Below are 27,968 nucleotides of genomic sequence, written 5' to 3' on the forward strand. Positions count from 1 at the left end.
CTGCTACGGAGAGATATGCAGTCGGAATCCTTTCTTAAAGGCAGTTAGTCTCCCTCCACATCCGTCATTCACTCTCCACAATGTACAAGAAATGTTCGTAAAGTCTTCACCCACCAGTGCACAGTGTTGTCCTCTCCCAACACGAATTCAATGATCTCCTTCACTCAGGGGCCTTCCAAACGTAGGATCGCTCCTTCAACTCAATCCACAATAAGAGGTAAACACAATATACAAAAGGTCGATCACTTAACTTCCTCCGCACTTCCAATATCCATTTTCCTTGGATTCTCCGTTGCAGCCCGTAAATCGCAACATCCACGCCACACCAGCCACTTCCGTATCCCGTGAAACAACAGCAGAACAAAAAAACCTCCTCCTGTTCATAAACCAGCCCCTTTTATATCACTGCATCCTTCCCGATCCTCCAATTGGTATCCAACACGTCCTCTTCCCACACCTGACATGTATTTTGGATAATTTCCCCACCTTGGGCCAACCGGAACAGAACTTATGTTTCACTTAAATTGGTCCGGGCGGAAATATTTCCCACACTACAGTTCCGCCCGGATTAGTCACCCAGTGACATCATATCAGGTCATGCGCAGACTATCCTGTCTCTTTGAGTTTAAATCTATATGTATTTACACCAGCTCTTTAAAACATCTATTCGAACACATTTGACTGAAAAGGTGCGGGGGACAAATTTCCATGATATTAAAAGTGGGGGGGACGCGTCCCCCGCGTAATCTACGCCCGAACAAAAGAATGCATCGCAATCCACAGAATATTCAAGCCACTTATTGGGGTACTATAATGTGCTACCACTAGGGTGACCAAATGCGGGACAGTCCCGAAATTTGAAGCTTTGTCCCGCGTCGCGCAAGTCATAAGCAGTGTCCCGCATTTTAATTTCGTCTTCGTCATTTTATTTAATCGTTAATTTAAATTACAATTCTACAATAAAATTTTTTTTTTAATAAGAAAACAATGAACATGCGCAGCGCAGCCGTTATTATTGGTTCTAGCGGCTAGCCAGAGCAGGAAAATAAACACTGAGTAAAAAAAAACCCACACAGACAAAAAAAAAAAAAAAAAAAAAAAAAAAAAAAAAATTCTCCTGGTGAAAGTGAACTACAGCTACACCTGCCAGGAGTTCTAATGACCCATAATGAATGAGAAGGCCCTACTCGAAGCTGACGGATCAGACAAAAAATATAAATTCAAGATGCACTGAATCCGGTAAGAACGCCTTTAATCTTTCTAGTCTTTTACTAATGGAATGTATGTGCTTATTTAGAAAAGTGCTTTGTAGCGATTGGATTATTATTTTCACTTAATTATTTGGATTGAATATAGCCTACACGTTCTGTTAACGTGCTGTTAACGTGCTATTTATGTTGATATTTTTTTTACTGATATTACTATTAAATATTATTAGTGACGTTCACAGCGCCACCGTCATTAACATTTTTATAAACTCTTTTAGCAATTTAAAACATGTTAATATCACTGCAAAAAGATATCTAATAAAAAAATCAAATATTATTTACCTAGTATAATAATAGTAATTTCTCTGCCTCGTGTCCCGCATTGTCCCGCAAAATCAGGTCTGCTGACCTGCAACAGAGCAATAGTTGGTCACCCTAGCTACCACTAACAGTTATAATACAATTAATTGGCTGTTACTGTCGTTTATTGCTTTATAATTCAGCACGTCCGTTTACCTCAAAGGTTGCAAAGCCTTGAGCTAAATCTGTCTGTGTCTCGGAGGGAAAAAAAAAGGGGATTGGGCAGAAATTAGAAAAAAACGTATCTGGAGCTGAATTGAATATCGCACTAATTTTGTGATTGGCTGTTATGTGGTGTGGGGCCAGGGTGGGCCAAGCCTCTGATTGGGTGTGACAGACAGACAGGAACATAACAGAACTCAAATACACAAAACAGAAGTCCATAAAGGGCATGTTGAGGCGCCCACTAGGGCGGAGCAGAGGACCACCACAGCCTTGTGGTCAAAGCCAGAGCCCTCCAGGGCGGAGCAGAGGACCACCACAGCCGTGTGGTCAAGGCCAGAGCCCTCCAGGGCGGAGCGGAAGACCACCACGGCCTTGTGGTCAAAGCCAGAGCCCTCCAGGGCGGAGCGGAAGACCACCACAGCCGTGTGGTCAAAGCCAGAGCCCTCCAGGGCGGAGCGGAAGACCACCACAGCCTTGTGGTCAAGGCCAGAGCCCTCCAGAGCGGAGCGGAAGACCACCACGCCCCTGTGGTTGAGACAGGAGTCCCCCAGAACGGAGCAGCAGACCACCCAGTGACTTGACTTGGCTCTGGAGGGTCATCGGTGACTGGTCCTGGCTCTGGAAGGTCCACAAACACCTGACTCGACTCTGGAGGGTCCACTGGCACCCGACTCGACTTCGGAGGGTCCGCTGGAACCCGACTCGACTCCGGAGGGTCCACCGGAACCTGACTCGACTCCTGAGAGTCCACCGGAACCTGACCCGACTCCGGAGAGTCCACCGGAACCTGACCCGACTCCGGAGAGTCCACGGGAATCTGACTAGATTCTGGACTGTCTGTGAAGACCTGAGGTCCCTTGGCTTCGGGCACTGTCTCTGGAACAGTCTCGGGCACCGCCTCGGTCAAGGCATCGGGAGCGACCTCGGACATTGCATCGGGAATGGCCTCAGGCACCGCCTTGGTAACGGCCTTAGGAGCGGTCTCGGGCACCGCCTCGGCCTCCGGAACAGCATCGGTCATCGCCTCGGCCTCCAGAACAGCATTGGGCACCGCATCAGGAACGACCTCGGGCACCGCCTCGGCATCGGGCACCACCTCAACATCCAGAACAGCATTGGGTACCGCCTCTGCATCGAGCACCACTTCGGCCTTCAGAACAGCATCGGGCCTCGCCTCGACCTCAGGAACAGCATCGGGCACCGCCTCAACCTCCGGAACAGCATCGGGCATAGCCTCGATCACAGTGCTGTATAAACGGTGGGCGGGGCTAGAGAGGCAACAATCTAGAAGCGGTGGGCGGGACTAAACCTGCAGTGCTTTATGATCTGTGGGCGGGGCTATACAAGCAGTGCTGATAAACAGTAGGCAGGAATAAACAGGCAGCGCTGTATAAACGGTGGGCGGGACTGAATTTAAATTATTTTCAATTTAATTGATCAGATAAAAGAAGATTTATTGCAATTAACTAATCTCTTCTATCAAATAATTACCATTTATTTCTCATTCTTGTCCTTACCTTAGAAAACAGGATATTATAAGAAGAGTTCAGGGGGATCTAACTAGTTTTAACTGGTTCGAAGTTCATAAAAAGGAGCAATGGAACTTTCTGGAGCAAGATCAATAAATACTATTCATTATATTAATATCTGTGCTTATGACATTGCATTCAAGGGATCAATATGGGCTTCAAATTCAATAATTGCTTTAAAATACAAAAATACAAAAAATAAAATAATAATACAAATGTTTTATACAATTAATAAACAAATGTATTAAATACGTGAATAATAAATAAGTAATACAAATATATATAAATAAAAATCTGAATTTATTTTTATCCGAAAAGTAAACTTTTTAAATTAATAAATACATTAAATAAATAACAGTGCAAGCATCATTATTGTAATGACTCATAATTACAAGGTTAGTGGTCAGAAAAAACCCATAACCTTAACTTTAGCATAACTTGTCACAAAATTGCTTTAGTGAAGAGAGTGTGTTGTTATTTTCCTACGTTATGCATTTAGCGCAAAAACTGTTGAATGACAACGTGTCCAATTTGCTTTAGCAGCAACATAGCACTAAATAAAGTCTAGTTATTTTCACAGACTGATTATACTCAGACATTCTACAAAACACTTTCTGTCAGATGCAGACTGTGTGTCATTTATTATTTGAGCTCAGGGGACTGACCCCAGCCCTATAACGAAATGTTCAAAGCTCACACGTATGAATTATGTGGAAATGAACCAAGGTGAAAAATCCACCAACATATAGTACCCTATAAGCCACAAGCAGAGCAAAAACTTCCTGTTTTCTCATAAGCGCTGGGTAAAGTGATTACTTTACAGATCATGATGTGCAGTGAAACCCCAAGAAACTATGAATTGCTTTGCTGCTCTCAAAACATGAATTAGTTATAGCATTTATAATAACCTGTTTTTACATTATATTATTTTACCATTTTCAGTTGCAAGCAACCATAGATAGAAAAGCTACAGCAGTCAGCATTTGAAAGTGGATCAAAAAAGTTAATCAAAGTTGTCCTAAGAAAAGAATGCATGCAGAGTGACATATTTGACAAATATTTATTAGATACACTGTAATAAATCATTATTACGACATGAATCAATAAAACATGAGTCAGTAAATGTTTAATTTTACTTTGTTTCTTCTAAAAAACATTAAAATATTTTATCTGACATGACCTGTAGTCACTATGCCACTTGTAAGAACTTTAAATATTTTTATATATTAAATAATTCTGTAAAAAAATAGAAATAATTAAGAATTATAAAGTATAAAACCAAACATATACGCATTCCATCTGCATTAACAAAATAATATAAAAAATATAAAATGATAGTTATATTGAAAATAACTTCTACATACAGTAATTTTTTTATTGCTAACTTGCATCACCTGTCACTCTGTTTTTCATCACAGTTACAAGATAAAACAAGATAAAAGTTTCTTCACACCAACTCAACAAACCTCTACACAAATATGCAAACTCGCACAACACAAGCTCACAAACTAAAGGGACGTTCACACAGAATGCGTCTTTGCATCTAAAAACGCAGTTTTACTCATTGTGTTGATGTCATTTTAACTTAACCCTTATGCGTTGTTGGGGACGTTTTCGTCCACTAGAGGGTAAAGTTGAGTCTTATTTTGGCCACAACTTTCTCTGTGTTTGAGCTAATGGAATGATTTTTGGTGACAAATCTTATTTTGACCCATATTTTGGGAAAATGCTTAGAAATTTTTCAAAAACTCAACGGTAAACTCTGGGCAAATTCACTACCCTTTTGTTATGTTCGTGGATGAAAACACCATATAATCATGCATTCTTGATTGTTTGTGGTTTTCCCTTTTGGGAAGAGGTAAAATGTGTTATTTTTACAGTTGATCACTAGGTGGGACCGTTAACCCTTTAGAAAGGCCTGTGCAAAAAAAAAGGCTTAGTTTCTGGCTTGGAGTTATATGGAGTATAACAGCAAATTATAGTGTTTGTGTGTATGAAAGGGTAGTGAATTTGAACAATGCACAAGGGTTAAACAGGAAGACAGGGCAGGACACATCAAGTAAACCCGCCTCTTTTTAAAATAGCCAATTTTATTTATATCACAGCTTGGGCTAGAGCCACTGCGCTTGGTAAAGCCGAATTCTACAGTGTATGACAGCCATATTGGCGTAAGTGACACACTGCAAGGTTTGAATGCTTAAATGCTGTAGTTTTGTCATTGTTTTGGAGCACACTAGCTGAGAGATTACATCAAGGCTAACATATTCAGACTAAAAGCCAAAAAGTTTTCAACAATTTTGATTTCATGGGGCCTTTAAAAAGTGTAGAGCAGAATTCCTCCTCCAACATGTTTCGTCAAATAAAACTACTACTTTCTACTGTAAACAAAACCTTGAAGCGCTTGCCCCGCCTCCGGGGTCTTCTGATTGGTCGACTGTTTTGGAATCGACACTCATGAGCAGCGCTGTGTGTAAAAGTTTAAACTTGACACAGCGTCTAAATGCAATCGGTCTAGAGCGTTTACATAGAAAACAATGGAAAAGTGGCACATGGGAGTGGAAAAACGCATTCTGTGTGAACAGCCCCTGCGCTGAAAAAAAGATTAATTACATTTACAATTATTTATTTTTTTAAGCGGTTGCAATCCATTTATTTTAGCTACATTTAAATAAAATTTGTTAAAAAAATAGCTTTTAGATTTTAATTTAGTATCTTTTTCAGTGTACAGTAAGTGTGCATTGTTGTGTTTCTTGAGTGGTGTTATCCATACACACTTCATAATGAGTTTATATACTTGTGTAGATTGTTTCTGTGGTCAAACAGATCTCAAAGCACCGTGAGCTCTGGACTCTTCTGCCGCTTCGCTGGAGGCATTTGATAGCGCATGTGTTTCCAGAAGCTTCTGTTCCCCCGATGACTGGTGCTCTGCCTCCATCTGAGGATGCCTTTGGTGCGGATGATGTATCGCAAAGATTCAGGCAGCAGAGCCTCTTCAACACCATCCTCCACCTGCACCAGGATGACTTTCAGACCCTGCTTCACTAAAGCGTCATAGAGACCCACCTGTGGCGCGTAAGTGGCCCATATTTTATCAGAGGAAGTGTTCTGTGCGTTCATTTGCACATCATGATCTGATACAGGGAGTTTATCTGGTAAAAAGCTCTTGGTGGTGTCGGTTTGAGGTGAAACACAGCTCTGTGATGTAAGAATAATGATCAGCCTTCTGCATCGGCTAATTGTGTCAGCAATGACTTCGTGCACCGCTGAAAAAGAGAGTTGATTAATGTCAAACACTTGTTTTTTTTGTATGATTGTGCTTCAATAAACAGTCAAGGAGATACTTAGGCCTGAAGATTTAAAGTATTTGAATTGCATTTAAAATTTCAATTACAAAACTTGGTACCAAATAATTTATTTGACACTTTGACCTGAGCATGTTTTGTTATGTACCTTTCTATCAAAGTCATTGTTAAGATGAAATTTTTTGACAGTTTAACATTTTATTACCATTTTCTAAACAATAGCGAATAATCTGTGATAGTTTGAGAAATATTGAAGGTGTCAGAATAATATATATATAGTTTATCAAGGCATAGTTGTTAGTTTTATTTACACTGTAGTCCTATTACAGAAACCTGACCATTTTAATTTTTGCATGACTGACAAATTTGCATCACATTAGGTTTATTAGTTTATATTAAAGGTGTGAAATACAAATGCATAGACATTATCAAATGCTGAATAAACAATTTCAAATCTTTAAAATGAAGAATTTTCAGTTGTTTAATTCAAACATGCCTTGTTTTTTTGAACAGGGTTTTACTTTGTGTCATTAGAGCTGTGTTAGTGCGATCATGTGACAGGATGTTTACCTTCCCCAGGAAGTCCATCACGACCACTGATAAAGAGATTGTAACCATAAAAGTCCTCCAGCACCGCAGGAAGGATATCCAGAGCAAATGTCACTGCAGAAGTTGAGCCGTGTTGATCACTATGGAGGTAACTCACATACGCATCGTACGACTTGCCATCTTAAATAAAGCATTAGAATAATCCACACTTACAAACATAAAATAACAATAAAACAGAATAATACAAATATAACAATAAGTATTTTTAATTAAATAAAAAAATAAAAGTGATTATAGAAATAAAATGTGCAATTATTTTATATGATCAGATGATTGCAATGATTTTAGTTTTAGTTTTTTTTTAAGGTAAAATTTGACTTGGAAATGTTTAGGCAATGTTTCCCAGCTTTAACCCTCTCAAGGCAGGCGTTGCTGATTTGTAACAGTTAAAAACTATCTACCTTATTCCTCCAGATACATATTTTATGTATCTGGAGCACTAAAAACTTGTTACTAAAACTTAATTTGAACCTAAGAGGGTTAATAAATATGTGTAACTGGTTTGTTCACAAAATCATCACATTGTTGGATTACAGTGAATAGCAGATATATACTTGTATCATAAAATCATGCAATTCATGCAGGTTTGTTTAATCATTTTTAATGTGATGATTTTGTAAAGAATTACACATATTAATTAAAGCTGGGAATTATATAAGGACTTTTCAGTCCTTTTCAGTTAATTTAATTCTCATAATATTTTTAAAACTCTCCTAATTTCAACATTTATTGAAATTGTAACAAATTAATATAGTATGTTTTTTGTAATAGGTTTAATTTTGGTTGAGTTAAAACAGAAATACTGTATTAAAGTAAACAATTATAATTAAAAATCATTAAAATACATTAAAATAATGAGATTTTTTTTAAATGTCCATAACTGTCATTGAAATAATAACACAATGCAAAAAATACAACTATATATATATATAGTTGTAATAGTTATATTAATTATAATAAACCACTGACATGGCCACTTAAGTCAATCTACTTGAAAGCATCTCTACAGAGAACAGTCAGTAAAATAATTGAATCTGAGAAAAAGAATAAAAAACCATACCACTGTTTATGGCAGAAGACGAGCAAACAGCCCTGTAAGCCAGAACCAGATCGACTCTAAAGAGAAATGCAACTGCACACAGTAATATGAGCAGAACCACCAGACCAACACCGATGCAGTAATAACGTTCATTCCGACTCACTGGAGAGAGGAAGACCAGAAAGCAGGTTAGAAAAGAGGAGACTTTTACTAATAATGTACAAGAGTAAAAGATGAACTAGAGCTCACCAGGAATAAGCAAGACATTTCCAGAATCTGAACCTCTTGGGTGTGTAACGACACAGGTGAAATTAGTGTATAAATGTTCTTCTGTGACTTCTGGGATGAACAGAGTAGACAGCATATAGTCCCGCTCCCCCTCTTTCACACTGATGAAAAGAGACATGCAGAAGCAAAGTGATTGGACATCATCAAAAACATCTCGATCTATATATATTCATATACATACATACATATTATATTATACATATATTAATGCCGTTAAATGATTAAACATGATTAATCGCATCCAAAATATGTTTTTATTTATATATGTGTGCATATACTGTGTATATTAATTATGACTATATAAATACAGACAGGCACGTATATTTGAAAATATTTACATGTATTTAATATATATAAATATTAATTAATTTATAAATATATTTAAAAAAAAATTCTTAGATATATACATGTTTGTGTGTGCATCTATAAATACATAATAAATATATGCAGTATATTTAAAATATTTTGAATGCGATTAATCGTGATTAATTAGTTGACAGCACTAATATATATATATATATATATATATATATATATATATATATATATATATATATATATATATATATATATATATATATATATTAGTGCTGTCAAAATTAGCGCGTTAACGCATTCGATTAATTTGAAATATTTAACGCGTTAAAAAATAACGCAATTAACACGGTTGCAGTTTTTTTTATTTCCAGTTGTGGCCTATGTGTGTTCAACGTGCAAAGAAATATGGATAAGACCAAGGAAGGACTTTTAGACGGAAAGTTTTAGTATAAAACTCTGCCGGATTACTCTTCAGTCTGCCACAAGAAACATCACTCTTCATTTAGTCTGCCAAAAGAAACAGCAACATTAAAATCATGAACTCAAATGTCATTGTTTAAAAAAAAAAATAAAAAAAAATGACTGTTGTAACAGTGCGTAAATCAGACCTTTCTGTAACGCTAACGTTAATAAGCTTAAACGAAAATATTATGTAGCGGAGTATTTTTTGTACACAGTGCCGCGAACTGTCAATCACTCCTGTACGCGTGCATCACTGTCCTCCTCAGTTGCAGCAACTTGCACTCTCTCTCTTCATCAAGCTTTAAAACAAAAAGGGGACAAAAAGATCATATTGTCTTTGTGCATAGGCTATAGATTAATTAGATAAATTAATATCTAAATTTGTGCCTTGCCGTCTACGGTACTTTTTTAGCACTTAGAAAAAAGATGCTGCAGCCAATGAGTAGCCAGCGGGGGCTGCAGGACGACTGAACCTCCGCAGACAGTTTTTAATGTTTATCAGAATATAAATACTCAGGATTTTGCTTTAGTATAACTCACAACGAGTTTCACACACCTTCTCCGGCCACGTTGAGTTGTTGACACTTAACAGTGGGAAAAGCGACACATGCGCTATTCACTTGTATAACTTAAGGGTGAATGGGTAATGTAGTTTCTGCTCTGGGTGGGATGAATTAGGAAGCTTGCATTGTGAAGGGCGCTCTGAAAATCGGCAGTGCAGGTAAAAGATTAAAACCTCTATTAAAACAGATGTCCAAATGAGCGTACCGGTATGCTACAAGCACGTTCTGGGCGCACAGAGAGGTGGCGGTACGCTCAAGAGCTATATTTGGAAGTGGCGGTACTGAGTACTGGTGCGTACCGGCCCACTTAAAGCACTGGCAATGACTATACTTTGGAATTTTTTTGCAGTCCACTTAGAATTCAACATGGAAATCATTTTTGTTTTTTATTGGCATTGATTGTTTTGAAATTCAAATAGTACTTACATGCCTGTGTTTTTATTTCTGTAATAAATATGGCTTTCAAGCCAACAGTTAATTTGGAGGATATTGATGGTTTATTGCAGGTATGTTGTTTACATGAGAAAATCTGTGTTACAAGTTAAACAAAAATTCCAATAAACAATCATATTTTGAATTTAATTAGTTTCTTTGTCTTGAGTTTACATTAATTATTTACATTTCACATTTACATATCCAAAAAGTTTCAGTCTTTTAATTGCGATTAATCGCGATTAATCGCGATTAATTTTAAAAAATTGTGCGATTAATTAGTTAATTTTTTTTAATCGATTGACAGCACTAATATATATATATATATATATATATATATATATATATATATATATATTTATTTATTTATTTATTAAGGCTGTCAAATGATTAAAAATTTTAATCAAATTAATCAGAATTTTCAGTGGATTAATCAGGATTAATCACTATTTGCAATTACACCTGAATCCTAACCATTTTTTTTCTGAAATGCATACCAAAAGATAAATAACAGGACACAGATACATAATTTTCATGTATTGATTCATCAATATGTGGTTCTTTTTTTCTGAATTTCAAAAGTTTAACGTTTACTTAGATCAAATTTACTTGAGCACTATATCAAACCATGCCATTTAACTACAGATATTGTAAGAGTTTTAGGTGAACCTGTGGTTATGCATAGAGAAACTCGAAAGAATGAACTCAGAAACACAAACATGCGCCCTCTGCACTCTGGGCACTCTTGTTTTTGGGAGGTGTTCATCTGCTCTGCCACGATACTTTAGGACCGATATTTTCACGTTCTGAAGGCTTCAAGTGCCAGTAAAACCAAGTTAAAATGCATATGCTTTTCCAAACAGCTGTAATTTTCGCTGCATTGCATGTAGGCGTTCTGCGCATGCACGGTGTGAAACACAGGACGCTATAACAGGAAGAAGCTCCAGCGTATCAACTACCAAAGTCGTCTCTGTTTATCGAGCTTGGCATGAATGTATTTGACAGTAACTGGGGTAAAACCTTAAGCTTGTTTGATGTTTTCGGTGCGGCGCTCGCCGCTGTTTTTTACTATCATGAGAATTCAGAGATCGACGAGACTTTCCTGACCTGAATAATTTATCACACTGCGCATGCGTGAAATGCGTTAAAAATTTGACGTAATTAACAACAAACAACTAATTAACGTCGTTAACGCGCTATTTTTGACAGCCCTAAAAAAAAAAATATATATATATATATAAGGGTTGTACAATTAATTGAATTTCTAATTGCGATTACAATTATGGATGCCACAATTACATAATTTTTCAAAGCGACAATTTATCATTCATAATCGACTTATGTTATTTTGTGTGCTTAAGATGTGTTTTTTCTTTCTACAGGTTATTTTAAGGGTTTCCCCCATTATTTTAATTTAAGTTTTAGAATAACGTTATAATACCATTCATATTTTTACTTTTTTATAATTTATATAGAATTTAAAGAAGAAACCATTATGATGTACAGTTGAAATTTGATGCTTAATACTATAGAAAAGCACTAAAGGTTTTTCAGTTAAGAGTATTTTCAACTTATTTTCATATAAAAACACAGCTATGGCATATGAAAGAGCGTTACCCACATGGCTATTGCTCCTATAACAGCTCATTTTTATCATATCTTTTGTCTTTGTTATATTTTTGTTTGTTATATTTCTCACAGATTTCTACTCATTCTAAATTGTGGAGTGCTTTCAGAGTATGAATTATTTGTCATTTTAAATGATGGAAACGGAGCGTAAATGTGTAAGTCCTTCAAAGATTTCTTATCCTGTTGCGCCCTCTATAGGACCTCTATAGCGACTAGTCGACATCAAGCTTAAAGCGTCATGGTAGACTATTCGATTAATTATTGAAACAGCTAATGTGGATAGATGTACAGTTTGTATGCATAAGGAGTCTATGGCATATGTACTTACATACTTCTGTTGTAGTCCAGTTTGAGATTTTTTAAGTCAGTATACCAGTAAATAACAGTTTCTCTATTGTCGTTCTTCCCAATAAGAGCTTTGCAGTTCAGAGTGTAACTTTCACCTGTAATAACACACAGAGGTGGACTTACCCATTAGGCAAAGGTAGGCAATTGCTGTGGGCCCACAAATACCAAGAGCCCCCTAAAATGTTTTTCATATACGAGATGCGCATTAAGCACTGACACATACAGGGTTGCTTTTTACAGTGTTTATCACCACGACAGCTGTCTGTGTGTCTAAGTTGAACACACTTCTCGTGTACCCTGCTTATAGGAAATGAAAACATCATGTATCTGAAGCTGTATTAAATGTAGCTTACTTATTAAGGACCCAATTAGAGTATGCATACGCGGATTCTTGTTTGGTTGATATAATTCTTAGGTGTGTAAATGTATAATATACATTTAATATTTTTTCATTTTCATTTAAATTTGTCGTTAAAATAACTAAAATAAGTGTATTTTAAAGCTTAGAATTATTTTTTTTTTACATGAATGAATGAATAAAGGGAACCAGCTGTCTTCAGAAAAGTTGTTGACATTTTTATTTTATCGGATAAAAAAGCATTTATGAGCGGCGTTGCTTTGAAACACTATTTCTGACTTTCCATGTCAACAATATGAAAATCCACCAACATAACCCCATGTTTTAAATTAATTTCATAATTTATACGTCCAACTTATCTCTTCTGTGTCTCAATTGTGATGTTTATCATTTTATATTTTCTTTTGATTTTGTGAAAACTGCTTTTTGGTGAAAACTGGTCGATTGCTTTTTTGGTGGTTGACAGCATGAAAGAAAGCAATTATAACATTTACATGAAAAAAAAAAATGTGGACACAAATGTTGGGCACCATTGTGCAGCAGCAAGCATCACAACAAAAAAGGAGCCTCAAGGCTGATCTAGGTAACTGTGAGCAACTGAGGGCCTGATTCCTATATTTTGCCTGGAGCCCCCAAATAATAAAATCCACCCCTGATGACATGAACGTTACTGTGCTCTTCACACACATACTGCACATGCTCATTTACATCAGGCTTGATCAGAACTGAAATTCCAATTCATTTGTCGAATTTAGGGCTTCCCCCGAATATGCAAATGTACTCCCCTCAGGTCATCCAAGATGTAGTTTGTTTCTTCATCAGATTTAAGACGTTTTTAACTTCATACTTTTGCTTTCAGCCCAGTGATACATTTTATAATCCCATAATCCATAATAATGCTTCCTTCAGTGAAAAAGTCCAAATCATGGTTTCTCTCTCATCACAATCCAGACACACACACATTTATATATAACTATTTTGGCTTGTAAATGATGCCAGAATTGTGCAGATTTCTCTCCTGTTTCAGACCAGAGGACTTTTTCACTGAAGGAAGCATTACTATAGATTATGGACTCGTATCTTTGACTGAAGCAACAGTTAAAAACTTTTTAACAAACACAGTTTTTGTCTTTTCAAGAGATTAACTGATGGACTGGAGTGCTGTGGATTATTGTGATGTTTTTATCAGACTCTCATTCTGACGGCACCCATTCACTGCAGAGCATCCATTGATTAGACACTGATGCAATGCTACATTTCTCCAAATCTGATGAAGAAACAATCTCATCCTTATCTTGGCCTGAGGGGGAGCAAACTGTTTCCATCTTTGGTTAACTATTCTTTTAAAACACATATAAATGAATTAAGAATTGAATGCACACAAACATCATTAGAAGGGATTAAATGACACAAATTACAATATCATCATCATTATCACTCACCAAGTGTTACTTTTTTTGTTTCTTCTTTTGGGTAGATGATTTCAGGCTTTGTCACCACTGTTAACGAAACACATTTATTGCATCATACAGAAACTCTCTCAGTCTGAACATTTTCACTTCAGCTCTATGCTTCCATCTCTTGGTCCGAAGTAAATATTAATAAAGCATTTATTATTATTTATCATCAAATGTAGTTGACTAGATGTTTTTCTCAATGGATTCTAAGCAGGGTATTTTGGTTTAACTGAGATACTGTTATAGTTTTTATTAGAATTTTTAAATAGTTTATATATTTGTATTTTAATTTTAATTTCAGTTAAAGTTTTAATAAAACTGTGGTCTGGTTTAGTCTTTTTTTGTTGTTATTTTTATTTGTCTAAACAGTATATATATATTATATATATATATTATTATATATAGTTTTACTTATTTTAAATCATCAATTTAAACTGAATGTAAAGAAGAAAAGCAACTAACTGAAATAAAATGTGTGTGTGTGTGAACCATTATGGCTAAATAAGGCAGAAAGACACCTTTTATCTTGAACCTTTCGGTACTGGACATACTTTATGTTCCCTCAAGAGTGTATTATAACAGTAGACTAAGCTAATAGGCATGCAACTCACTATAGGATTTGAAACAGAGCCTCTAGAATCATTTTAGATTTCAAATAGTAATTTACCATAATCCTTAGATTGGCTGAAGATTTTTGTAGTCTGGGCAGCAGAGTAATGCTGTCCTCCAAAAGTAAAGTTCACAAAGCATGTATAGAGTCCAATCATGTCTTTGGATCTGTTTATCGGTAAAACCTTACTGTTTGTCACACTGAGTGGGTGGCAGTTCTAAAGAGAGAGAAAAACAAACCATTTAGCAGTCAAAACAATTACAATGTACTCTACATGTACAGACATGCATGGATTTAGCAGTGCTTATGTTTAAATGGGAAAGTGAAAGTGCTCTAAGTTATAATTGTATGTTTGTAAAGAGCTCCCAAACCAACTAAGCTTGACATACTGATGACTTTAGCAATGTTTTGGTGTCTTTTTTGTTTGTTATTTGTAAAAAAGTAACGTTAACCACAGGAGAAGCATTAAAGGAAGATTTCATCCAAAAGTGAAAACTTGCTGAAAATGCACGTACATTTGCATCCAAGATGTGATTTAGTCATATTTGAAGAAGTGTAGCATTGCATCAGTGTCTCATCAATGGATGCTCTGCAGTGAATGGGTGCCGTCAGAATGACATTTACATTTAATCATTTAACAGACGCTTTCATCCAAAGCGACTTACAAATTAGAACAATAGAAGCAGTCAGGTCAACAATGGAACAACAACAGTATACAAGTGCCATGACAAATATCAGTTAGTCTAGTACAGAACACATAGCCAGGTGTTGTATTTTTTATTTTTTTTTAAAGAATATGAAAAACAAGAAAAGAAGAGGTAAGTGCTAGTATTAGTTGGTTAAGTGCTGGCGAAAAAGATGAGTCTTTAGATGTTTTTTGAAAATGAGTCCAAACAGCTGATAAAAACATCACAATAATCCCCAAATAATCCACTCCAGCCCATCAGTTATGTCTTGCGAAGACAAAAGAAATAAATCCATCATTTTGTTTTTAACCTTAAACTGTTGCTTCCAGCTAAAGTATAAGTCCATAATCCATAATAACGCTTCCTCCAGTAAAACAAAGTCATATCCTGTTGTCTCTCACATCAAAATCCAGCCACATTTGTTTAGAGCTGTTTAGGCTTGTAAACAGTGCTTGATCTGTGCAGATTTCTCTCCTGATTCAGACCAGATGACTTTTTCATTTGAAGGAAGCATTATTGTGGTTAGAGGACTCATGTTTTAAACAGAAACAATGATTTGAAGTTAAAGACGTCTTAATGATGGATCATGGATTTGTTTCTTAAAAACATTCAGCTTTTGGCTTCTCAAGATGTTAACTGATGGACTGGAGCGCTGTGAATTATTGTGATGGTTTTATCAGCTGTTCTGACTCTAATTCTGATGGCACCCATTCATTGAAAAGGATCCAATGATGAACAAGTGATGTGATGCTACATTTTTCCAAATCTGATGAAGAAACAAGCTCATCTACATCTTGGATGGCCTGAGGGTGAGGACATTTTCAGCTACTTTTCATAAACATGTTGGTCCTATGCAGTAGTGATTGAGTTCAGATCCGTTTATGATTGTGTCTTACATTTCTCCAGGTCACTTGAGCTTGAGGGTCTATCTCAAAGATGTGAGAAAGCAAACAAGTGATTTCCTTTGTTCTCGTTATTTCATCTTTTCTGTTAAACCTGGGGCATGTTTTATTTTCAACGGAGACATTAAATATTGTTGTCCAGGTTTCATCGCCATTTCTGCCATATAGAACAACAGTTGGGATGAAAGAATGGCAATGAGGGTATACTGAACAGAAAACATACAATGCAAAGGTGCTTTTCATAATAGTGAGTTTGAAGCATTTATATATAATGCATTCATGTATGTTGTAATACATTATATATTTTGATAAATAATTGTAACCAAAGATGTAACCAAAGATGTAATTCATTAAAATATGTTCTTGTTACATGTTTTAATGCATTATATTTTCTGAAAGTGCAATAATTAACAGATAAGTATTATTATAACTGTGGTTACAAATAGCAATGAGATCATGCAATGTATTATAACTACAATGCAAAATAAATGCATTAAAAATACTTTTATAGTGCATTATATATAAAGGAAAGTGTTACCGTTTTTAATTTGTGTTTGCATCTTTATGCTCTATACCTCATTTTGTATAATTTGATCCGAGGATTTTTCACAACAAGTATCCAACAAGTTTTTCAGTAAGATTTCAGTAATCAAATTTCCTTTAGAAATAAAGCATCATGGTACAATACTGAAATGTTTCAGAACTTCCATCCTAGTGAAAACAAAACTGCTTAAACGGCTTATTCTGAACAGATTGTTTGATGGTTTAACCATCTGAACTTAAAGATGCTGTATGTAGGATTTTGACTCTACTAAAGCATAAAAATACTATACGTTTGCAGATATTTAAGAAACATGCTAGTTGCATGCATGCAAGTTAACATAATTGTTTATCTGAAAAACAATGTTACAGTCAATTGTTCTCTTTTGAAAATGTGCGTTCCAGGCTGGAGTGTTGGTCTCTGTTTTGGTTTGTGAAACCTGCCCACTGCTAGTTTACCCATTTCTGTTTCGGGTTGCCAGTAGGTGGAAAACACAGTGTATTTAATTTCATTTATCAAGTGCACTCATTCCTGTTTGTGTCATCAATCTGGCAACCTGCTTGAGCATCAAGTCTGAGAAGGAGGGGCCAGGTGAAAAAAACCCCTCTCTGATATTTTTAATTATGACTGCAATACCTAGTTCAACCACTCAGTGTCTATCCTACATAATATTTAAAAGGCTAAAGTGTACATAAGAATGTAAGCATAAATTAAATTTGCATGTGCAAGAGAATCTTTGTTAAGGTGTAAATTGTGATTCAAGTGCAAGAAAAAAAAATTAATGTACACTTCCACAAATATTACCCTGCGCATGCAAATCTTTATGACATCATTTTACCTTCATACAACAGCTTAAAACATCAATGCCGACTATTCAGTGTTCATTCATCAATGTCAAGATAGAAACAAGAGGAGGACATTAATGCAAAGAGAGTGTTAAAATAATTACATTCTATTTTGAACGACCAAGTGAGCATTTTCAACATTCTAATTGGACCTTATTGGGACAAAACTAAACAACTTTGTGAATTGCATCATACCTGGTGAGACAGGAGTAGGATCCGCTGTGGGAGAGGTCAGCAGGTAGAAACCATAGCGCGCCTCCCTGAATGTTTATTCCACTGATGCCTTCCAGCCTCTGATTAGGGAAACGGCTCCAGCTCACATTCTGTGTTTCACTGCACTCAAGCTTAAATGCGAGACCAGCACTGGTGGTATAATTCTTGAGCTCTGTGTATTGCGTCTCACTCCCTTGAAGAGGAAAAAATTAAATACATTTAGCTAGTATGGGACTAATTACTGTTTTAAAGCATGAACCAAATTTTACGGCTTGTCATTAAATTCACCGTTTAGTGACAACAACTTGTAATTTAAAAAATATATATAAATCAGGGTAAGAGCAATATGTTATGTTATATGTGGGTAGGTTAATATGTTAGCTATATGTTAGTCTACTGTATAAGCCAGTATGAATTAAGGATGGGTATCGTTAAGGTTTTAACGGTATTACTACTCTTACCGATACTGCTCAACGGTCCGGTACTTTAACGCTGTTGTGTTACTTGGTCTTGTTTTAGGTAGTCGAAAACTTTGCATTTCTCTGTCTGCACATAATGCACTTTTGAAAGATGCTTTGACAGATTGCTTGTGTTTCCGCCCTTACATGCAAAAACATATCGCGTCTAAAAATGCGTGGAAAATGCTAGGCACGCCGCTTTCTGATTTTTTCCCCTAAAGCCTTCGGGCACTTGCGCTCCTGAGGAGTCTGCCGTTGCTAAGCAACGATGACCTGCTCTCTCCATGAAGACGTGGAAATTTTAGCAATAGATAAATAGATTTGCCGCACTAAAAACTGCTTGCAGTAGCTCTGCAACTAAATTAATTTAAAAATCCACATACAGCTATCAGCTGTTCCTTTATCTTGGCTGAGCTTTCAACGTTGTTACGGAAAAGGTGAGGAAGTTACATGACCTGTGGTGCGCTTCCAGCATTCTGAAAAGTTGAGATGTTTTTAACCTGGAATAAACGAGCTTGTCACACCACGTGAGAGTCGCGACCGCGTCGCTTCCATTATGAGCGCGCATACCGTGTGCCTACATTTGAAATAACGAACTTGAGCGAGCAAAAGATGCAATATGTGAGCGGCCCCTTATGCGTGTATGTGCGCCGTGCTCGTTCATGTGGTCTGTGTGTGTGACTGACCGACAACCTCCGCGGCGCGCATGAGAGATCTCGCAGATCTCACTGACAAACGTCTTATTATGATCGCACCTTAGAAATGTTTGGTAAGATAAAATGTGCACGATAACATTATTAAGTAAAAATACATAGTATATACATTTTTTCCCCTCCAGTCCCGAAAGCAGTATCGATAGCGTCAGATCTTACTGATACTTCGGTCTTTCATAATTTAGCCCCGGGGCCATTTTAATACCGGTTTCGGTACCCATCCCTAGTATGCGTGACATAATTCGGATTTAGAAGATATAACTTTCAAAGCTTGCAGTTCGTCACTTCCGCCAAAAATAATCAACGATTTTTTGACGTCACATCGTACTTCATCTTCTCATCAGATCTTCTGACTAATCAAATGCGCTCTAGAATCTAAAGCACCTGCCCACTAAACTATAAACACACACTGAAGTGCCAGCTGAGATTGGTCACTTGCTCACAGTGTAGTATTTCCTGCACGGTGAATGGTACTTGGTGCACAATGTAGGCAATAGGGAACGATTCAGAGAAAGTAAATATGCTTTCAATTGGGGCAAATGAGGTCTGGTTCTTACGGATATCCTCAAACTACTTTATTCGCTGATCGACTATTTAGCAAACTCTTGACTTTTGTAGCTTCTGAAATGTATAAAAACGGCATTGAAAGTAAAGTAAATGGTAGCATGATTTTAGACGCAGTTATTATTTTTGCAAACATATTGGATTTTGGATTTTGAAATTTTGGATCCATGGCCGGGCAACTCCCCGGATCTCAATCCCAGAGAGAACCTGTGGTCAGTCCTCAAAAGGTGAGTGGACAGACAAGCAGAAGCCCACAATTTGTGACTCCAAAAACTAAGGCAAGAATAGATTGCCATGAGTCAGAACTGCTTCTCAGTAGAGCTGATGGCAACCTTAACCAGCACTGTGCAGTAACAGTGTTGCGAAATCAGCACTGCTTCCTGAGTAAACCTGCTGTGAGCTCGGAGAAGTTTATTTGCACTGAGCTGATCCAAGCCAATAAACGGTCCACACTGCACAACTCAAATAAGTAGCATAGCTGACTAGCTTTTGTTTCAGTTGCTGTTTGATGTTTCTCATATGCAACAGAAATAGTAACACTTATGAGGTCGGTTAACGTAGTGGTCACACCAGTGTGACTGCTCACAAAATTTAGTCGCACCAACAGAAAAAATGGTTGCACAATGTGACCACTTGGTTATAGTCTTTAGCTCTGTACAGGAAGTGACAAAAAACTGAAAATTCTAGAAAATTGTACTTATCTTGTAAGTCAGCTCCCACTCTTTTATGCCCCGAGGTGGAAATGCCCTAACAGTAGGGAAAACTCAAGTGCATTCTATACATTTTGGACAACCATTGTTTTTGTATTAGTACATTTTTTTTACATTTACATTTTATTTATTGTTTTCTTTCTCATTTTAGATGCTGGAGAAAAGAAAAACAGCAAGGCTAAAGCATTCAAAGTGAAATATCTGACGTGGCTCATTAATCCAGGATTGGGATGGAAGAAGGAGAAGAAGTTGTTCAGAGATCAGGCAGAGATCTACTGGTGCTCCTGAAAGAACCCATTCACCTAATGTGTTAGTTAAACCAAACATTTATCAATCACCTTCATGTTGTTCCAAGCCAGACTTTTATTAATCTCTGAATCAAAAATGTAGAACTTTTTAATGAAATCTGAGAAATGATTTTTTAATAAAATAACATTCACGAGAGCACCATGAATCATCAGTGTTGTTTTGGCGTGAGAGATGGCCATATCATGGTACTTTTGTAAAAATCCGTTGGGGATACATAATTTCTGAATAAATTGTTGTTTTTGTTTTTTTGCGTACACAAGGCATCTTTTAAAAAATATCTTCATTTATGTTCTGCACAAAAGGGTCTTATGGGTTTGGAGCAACATGAAGGTAAGTAATTAATGACAGAATTTACATGTTTGGTTGTTCTAATGTGGTTATAATTGGTCACTGTTTCCAAGATTTATTGTCTTGAAAAATTATGCTTATACAAAAAAGATGGATTTATTTCATAAGTTACAGTAAAGATTTTTAAAATTGATAAAAAAAAAAATTGAAATAAATACTGAGTGCACTCTGTTTGTTGTTGGCGTCTGTACTGCATTTGAGCTCCGTCATTACATTCTTTTTATCGACTATTTTTATCTTAAAAATAAATTTTATACACCATCGTTTCTGTTTCTATAATGTGTGAATATATCCTCTATCGCAGTGGTTCCCAACCTTTTTCAACTCGCTGCCCACACAACCACATACATATGTTTGCGCCGCCCACTTCAAAATAATTAACTGACCCCGCTATTGTTGGGATAATAACTTAGGACTCAGAAGCTAAAATGTTAACTGTATTTATTGAATGAACTAGGGCTGTGCGATATGGACAAAAAAAAACAAAAACTATTGGGATTTCTTTGATCTATTTTGCGATTGTGACACACACCGATATGCTTTCATAAATGCATTCAGGATTATTTGAAACATATTTCCAAAAGAAAACCAATTACAGATTTATCAAAATGTTGTAACGTCTCTAGAACAGACATAAGTCAAAATTATCACTATAGTAAAGATGTAACAAAATGTATAGACTTATACCAAAAAAAAAAAAAAAGAATTTCCTTTGTACAGTTACTTTTTTTTTCTTTTTTTGCCATGCATTGTTCATAGACCTCATTATTTGTAGCGGTGCCTCAGGTGTTTGCAGTGTGTATACAGTTTGTGTATGCGGTCAGCAGTGAGAGCGCATAAATATAACGCGAAAGCACATTAAAATAATGCACGAGTGCACGCAGATTTCATTTGCTCTGTCACAAAACCATATGTGCTTGCTCAGATAAACGGTGAGAGAGTGAACACTTAAAACGTGTCTCCTCTCACTTAAACTCCGTCCTGTGCACTCACAATTCTCTCTATGCTCATGTGTTAGATATTAATTATTTTCACACGTTTTTATATCTAGCCTTTTACCGCGTGCAGTGTGAATGCTCTGATCCATTAACATGGGCTCGGAAAAAAGGTGCATTACAGACAGTGTGTGAACCTGGAGTTAGGCATATGCCCAGTCTGTTCTGTTCTCGTGCTAGGCGTAATGCATTCTGATTGGATTGGATAGTATACTACGGGAGGTCAGGGCCAGGGAAAAACGTTTAGAAACCGTGCATGCTCAAATCATGATTTTATGACTATTTCTTTTAATCGCACAGCCCTAGAATGGACTGGAAATGAACAGAAAATAATTGGGGGCCCACCTGCAATACCACCGCGACTACTAACATTAGGGGGCCGCGGACCACAGGTTGAAAACCACTGCTCTATCGTATTTCACAACAAAACAATCAGAGCGCCTCGTTATCACTAGTTTTTTTTTGATCTCCTGGGTCCTCTATTAGCTTATAGCCCGTTAGCATCAGCAGCGTTATTGCTGCTAACGGCGCTTACATTGCTAATACTCTATTCACACACATTACCACTGCTGAACTCACTGTTACTTGCTTTAATGGCAGATGAATGTCTACCTTTGATTGCAGAATGCAGCTCGAGCTCGAAGCTGTGAAGAAGCAGATTCGCGACCTGGAGGTGAGGCAGGCCCAGCTGAGAGAGCGGAGCTCTGCGCTGGAACGCTCACAAGTCCGGGGTAAGTATACAGCGTTCTGTTAACAGTCCCACCCCTGCAGAGTCGGAGCGGAGCTGCTCTCTGACAACATCTCCAGGACACTTCGCTCCATGTGACTAGTAAGAAAATTCTCAAATAACTATTATGATGACTTTTGTTCCACCCGCTTAAATGATAAAAGTACTTGCGCTGTACAATCTATTAAGACTGTGTCTGTTCCCCGAATAGTGAGGTCAAAATATAAAATGTAATGCAGGATCTAGAAAAAATCTTATCGTTATTAAACCAGAAACATGTAAAGTAAATGAACAAAAACTATTTTTAATGTTTGGGCTCATAAATATTAGATCACTCACACCCAAAGCAGTTATTGTAAATAAAATGATAACACATATACTAGTTTTGATATACTTTGACTAAAACCTGGCTTAAACCAAATGATTATTTTAGTCTAAATGAGTCTACTCCACCAAACTACTGTTATAAGCATGAGCCCCGTCAGACTGGTCGTGGCGGAGGTGTTGCAACAATATATAGTGATATTCTCAGTGTTACCCAGAAAACAGGATACAGGTTTACACTAACTCATTCGAAATACTTCTGCTTAATGTTACACTGTCACATATGCAAAAGAAATCTAATGTATCTCTTGCTCTGGCTACTGTGTATAGACCACCAGGGCCGTACACAGAATTGCAGATTTCCTCTCAGACCTTCTAATTACAGTTGATAAGGTGCTAATCATGTGAGATTTTAATATTCACGTTGATAATTCAAATGATGCATTAAGACATTGCATTTACTGACCTAATAAACTCTTTTAGAGTTTAATGTTAAGCAAAATGTCACCGTGCCCACTCATCATTTAAATCATACACTAGATTTAATTATATCGCATGAAATTGACCTTACTGCTATAGATATTGTACCTCAAAGTGATGATGTTACTGACCATTTCCTTGTATCGTGCATGCTGCGTATCACTGATATTAACTATATGTCTTAGCGTTACCGTCTGGGCAGAACTTTTGTTCCAGCCACCAAAGACAGATTCGCAAATAACCTGCTATCTCAACTGCTATTTGTACCCCAAAATACACATGAACTAGACAAAATAACTGGCAACATGGGCACTATTTTCTCTAATACATTAGAAGCTGTTGCCCCCATCAAATTGAAAAACGTTAGAGAAAAACGTACTGTGCCATGGTATAACAGTAATACTCACTCTCTCAAGAAAGAAACTCGTAGTCTTTAACGCAAATGGAGAAAAACTAACTTGGAAGTTTTTAGAACTGCATGGAAAAACTGTATGTCCAGCTATAGACAGGCTCTAAAAACTGCTAGGGCAGAGCATATACACAAACTCATAGAAAATAACCAAAACAAATATTCCATCAACGTTTAATAGTAATGACTTTATGAATTTCTTCACTGAAAAAATAGATAACATTAGAAATACAATAGCGAATGTAGATTCTACAACATCTAACACTTCAGTTTCATCCATCGCACCCAAAGATAAACTGCAGTGCTTTACAAATATAGGACAGGAAGAGCTAAATAAACTTATCACTGTATCTAAACCAGCAACATGTTTATTAGATCCTGTACCTACTAAATTACTGAAAGAGGTGTTACCTACAGCCGAAGAACCGCTTCTCAATATCATTAACTCGTCGTTATCTTTAGTTCACGTCCCAAAACCATTCAAGCTGGCGGTTATCAAGCCTCTTATTAAGAAACCAAAACTAGATCCCAATGAACTGGCAAATTATAGGCCTATTTCAAATCTTCCATTTATGTCTAAAATTTTAGAAAAAGTTGTGTCTGCTCAATTGAGCTCCTTACTGCAAAAAAATGATCTGTATGAAGAATTTCACCATAAAGAGAGAAACTGGTTTAGTTTCTAGATGAACACTAAAGGTGAGTACTCGGTCAAGTTGAGTAAAGATCCCCGAAGAATCAGAACAATGCACTCTTTCCTCAGGAGAACACCATAGCACAGAAACTGCACTTGTTAAAATTACAAATGACCTGCTTCTTGCGTCAGATCAAGGCTGCATCTCATTGCTATTTTTACTTGATCTTAGTGTTACAAAACTATACAGGTATTGAAGGGCAGGCTCTAAGATGGTTTAGATCCTACCTGTCCGATCGCTACCACTTTGTTTATTTAAATGGCGACCCATCTCATTTATCACCAGTAAAATATTGAGAGCCACAAGGATCCGTTCTAGGTCCCCTTCTATTTTCAATATACATGTTGCCCCTTGGTAATATTATTAGAAAATATGGAATAAGCTTCCACTGTTATGCTGATGATACTACGCTAAATATCTCAACGAGACCAGATTCAACTTCTAAATTATGTAAGCTAACAGAGTGTGTTAAAAATGTAAAATATTGGATGACCAATTATTGTCTCCTATTAAATTTGGATAAGATAGAGATATTAATTATTGGACCAAAAAACAGTACACAGAATCTTGTAGATTACAATTTGAACACCTGAGAAGAGATGATGCTGACCCTGAATCAACAAACAGAACTAACAAATATTGCTACAAGTGTGACTGCATCATATAATAATTGATGTTAATAATGTTCATCGTCTGGCTGACTACGTCTTGTATTAATTTTTCTGAAAAATCCTGTCATATGCGCACAAATTGACAGTCACCACTTATAAGCTACTACTAAATATTGTAGAAACTTAATTTTCTGTAAAGTTGCTTTGTAACGATTTGTAGTGTAAAAAACGCTGTACAAATAAACTTGAATTGAATTGAACTGCTCTTTTGCAAGTTCTATTAAAAAACTACTGATAAATTTAATGGTTTCCACAAAATATTGGGCAGCACAACTGTTTTAAACATTGATAATAATCAGAAATGTTTCTTGAGCAGCAAATCAGTATATTACAATGTTTTCTGAAGATCATGTACTGACTGAAGACTGGAGTAATGATGTTTAAAATTCAGTTTAAAGGGATAAATTACATTTTACAATGCATCCACATAGAAAACAATTATTTCTGTAGGTATATTTCACAATATTGCTGTTTTAACGGTCTGTTTAATCAAATGCAGGCTTAAGATGCGATCAAGAAAGTTTTTTTTTACATGAAAAAAAGTATTTAATGTGTCAATACATGTGTCAATAAACTCTTGCAAATCGTCTTATTTTGTCTAATTCTGAATATGAAAAATAAATATAATCAATGAATTCACGGTTGTAATTAGGCTTGAAAAGACGTCTTTTCACCTTGAACTTTTCAACTAAATTTTAGCGTTGTTTGGACGTCTGCAAACGACTTCTTTTGACGTCTTTTCAATTAGTTTTTGCTGTGTGGGGTGACTTTATTTTAAGCAGTGTTGTTCGTTGAGTTGTGTGGTTTTTGCAAAGTTCCATGACCGCAGCTCAGAACTCGCTACCGAGGTCATTGTATAGTGAAGCAACTGCAAACGAAACCTCCACATCTTCTGGGTAATCTTTGCAAGTCTATTTTAACATCAGTCTGAGTCAATGCATTTCATTTGGTTTTGTTGAACATTTAGGAAGACTACATTCTGTAAGTGGCAGCCAAGGAAAACAATCAAGCGTTCGTTCAGTGTGATACATATATTAACTCAACGACCAGTGATAAAAAACTATTTATGTGCAGTGTTCACTTTTGAAAAAGCAACACCTTTATTCATTCTTTCCCGTTGTCTGAACGCTAACAGAGCGACCACAATAAACGTGCCACAACAGAATGCAAATTATTTCTTCATGTCGCCAACAAAGAAATAGACAAAGCGATAAGGAAATTAACTCTTACCTGCAATCCAAAGAGCTGAGAGTAAAACCCATCGGAAAGAAAAAGAAATCGCCATCATGTCGGGTTTTGATGACTGAATGTCTGGCAAGTTTAAAGCGCTTTTCCTGGAAAAGACATGAAAAACGATAATTCATTTTCATTTTCGTAATACGCTATTCAAGAATATCAAACAAAACGCACCCACAGACTTCATCCCTCTTGACAGATTGGAATACGAAACATAAACACAACTCATACTTCCCGTTTTCAGTACGAGTGAAAGCAAGGTGTATCAGTTGGCAAGCAAGTACACGTGTGATCAAAAATGAAATATTTCACACTAAAATGTTGTGAGCAGATGTGAATGATGATCCTTCAAGAAAGGCATGACGGGGTTTCCCTACGTTTCAGTTATAAAATTAAAGAAATACACATATAGCCTAGGAATAAAACTCTGAAACAGAATAACTCAAATGCAATGACTACAATAGAAGAAGAGCAGTCGTGGTTTACCTCGTGTCGTAGGATTTCAAAACTTCTCTCGTGCCTTCACAGAATTTCTGAAATGAAAGACTAAGAATCCACACTGCGGTTTCCTTTTAAATACACTCTTTGAAGGAAACGGCACGGACGGAAACAGTTAGGGGAAACCAGGGATGGTTGTAACACTTTTTTCTTCAGCGCCTAAAATTACCTTTTTCTTTTGGCTACACGTCTAAAACTTCTAGGCAAATTACCCACATGTTTATACTACAAATGGCAACAATTTAAATTTATTCAACTATATCACAGACTTTGTGAGATGATGACAAATACAAGGTGGTCCTTTGTTACAACCTACCCCACTACTGGGGTAGGTTGTAACACATACTGGGGTAAGTTGTAACAGGTAGACAAAATATACAAAAACTAAGGGTACTTCAAGTGATATGCCACAAAAACAGTTTTATTTTAAATGAATGGCTGCAACAATAAATATGTGTGAATATGGGGAGTGTATGAGCATATTGTGTGTTTTTGTGCATGTTTCCCTTTTTGTGTGTGCATGTCTGTATGTGCACATTCATGTGTGTTTGTGTGTGTGTGTGTGTGTGTGTGTGAGAGTGTGTATGTGCTCTTGTTTTTGTGTCATATCAGGACACAACTCTGTATCATGACATGGGTATGACACAGGTATTACAAGGAGAGGGTGACTTATGAGGACATAACCCATGTCCCCATTTTTCAAAACGCTTATATTTTTTGAGAAAGTAAAAATGCACAAAGTTTCCTGTGAGGGTTAGGGTTAGGAGTAGGGTTGGTGTAGGGCGATAATATATACAGTTTGTAAAGTACAAAAACCATTACGCCTATGGGATGTCACCACTTTTCACAAAACGTGTGTTTGTGTGTGTGTGTGTGTGGGGGGGGGGGGGCGGTGTGTGTGTGTTTGAGCAAATTAACAGACGTATGTTTATCCCCACTCCAGAGAATGAACAAATGAAATGCATTCTTT

At 36.5% G+C, this 27,968-nt stretch overlaps 2 protein-coding genes across 13 annotated transcripts in view; both read right to left on the reverse strand.

Annotated features, from left to right (window-relative positions):
• The window catches only part of LOC127965580 (interleukin-1 receptor type 2-like), a 69,362-nt gene extending 41,522 nt beyond the window's left edge, over window positions 1-27,840 (reverse strand). For 2 of the 12 annotated variants that reach the window (XM_052566425.1, XM_052566424.1), the window contains exon 1: window positions 26,987-27,315. The gene's annotated coding sequence lies outside the window, so the exon portion shown is untranslated. Of the gene's footprint in view, window positions 1-26,986 lie in introns of all 12 variants that reach the window. The other 10 variants (XM_052566422.1, XM_052566421.1, XM_052566432.1 and 7 more) reach the window with 9 other exon arrangements.
• Window positions 4,307-27,020, reverse strand: LOC127965582 (interleukin-1 receptor type 1). Its single transcript, XM_052566433.1, has 11 exons — window positions 26,986-27,020; window positions 26,495-26,596; window positions 17,847-18,057; window positions 16,260-16,422; window positions 14,735-14,894; window positions 14,053-14,109; window positions 12,233-12,347; window positions 8,462-8,601; window positions 8,234-8,374; window positions 7,135-7,293; window positions 4,307-6,525 (listed from the first exon to the last, which is right to left on the reverse strand). The coding sequence occupies exons 2-11, from the start codon at window positions 26,550-26,552 to the stop codon at window positions 6,089-6,091; spliced, it is 1,641 nt and encodes a 546-aa protein (XP_052422393.1). The 5' UTR covers window positions 26,553-26,596; window positions 26,986-27,020; the 3' UTR covers window positions 4,307-6,088.
• Window positions 27,841-27,968: the final 128 nt, after the last annotated feature.

This window comes from Carassius gibelio, chromosome B9 (assembly GCF_023724105.1).
Source record: "Carassius gibelio isolate Cgi1373 ecotype wild population from Czech Republic chromosome B9, carGib1.2-hapl.c, whole genome shotgun sequence".
NCBI lineage: Eukaryota > Metazoa > Chordata > Actinopteri > Cypriniformes > Cyprinidae > Carassius > Carassius gibelio.

Excerpts from the sequence above, each read along its gene's own strand:
- LOC127965582 (XM_052566433.1), bottom strand. The coding sequence starts at position 26,552 with ATGATGGCGATTTCTTTTTCTTTCCGATGGGTTTTACTCTCAGCTCTT. Across the intron at positions 8,602-12,232 it reads CTGGACTACAACAGAAGTAT|TGTGAAAGAGGGGGAGCGGG; the intron begins GTAAGTACATAT and ends TCTTTTCATCAG. Across the intron at positions 7,294-8,233 it reads GTCTTCTGCCATAAACAGTG|ATGGCAAGTCGTACGATGCG; the intron begins GTATGGTTTTTT and ends GCTTTATTTAAG.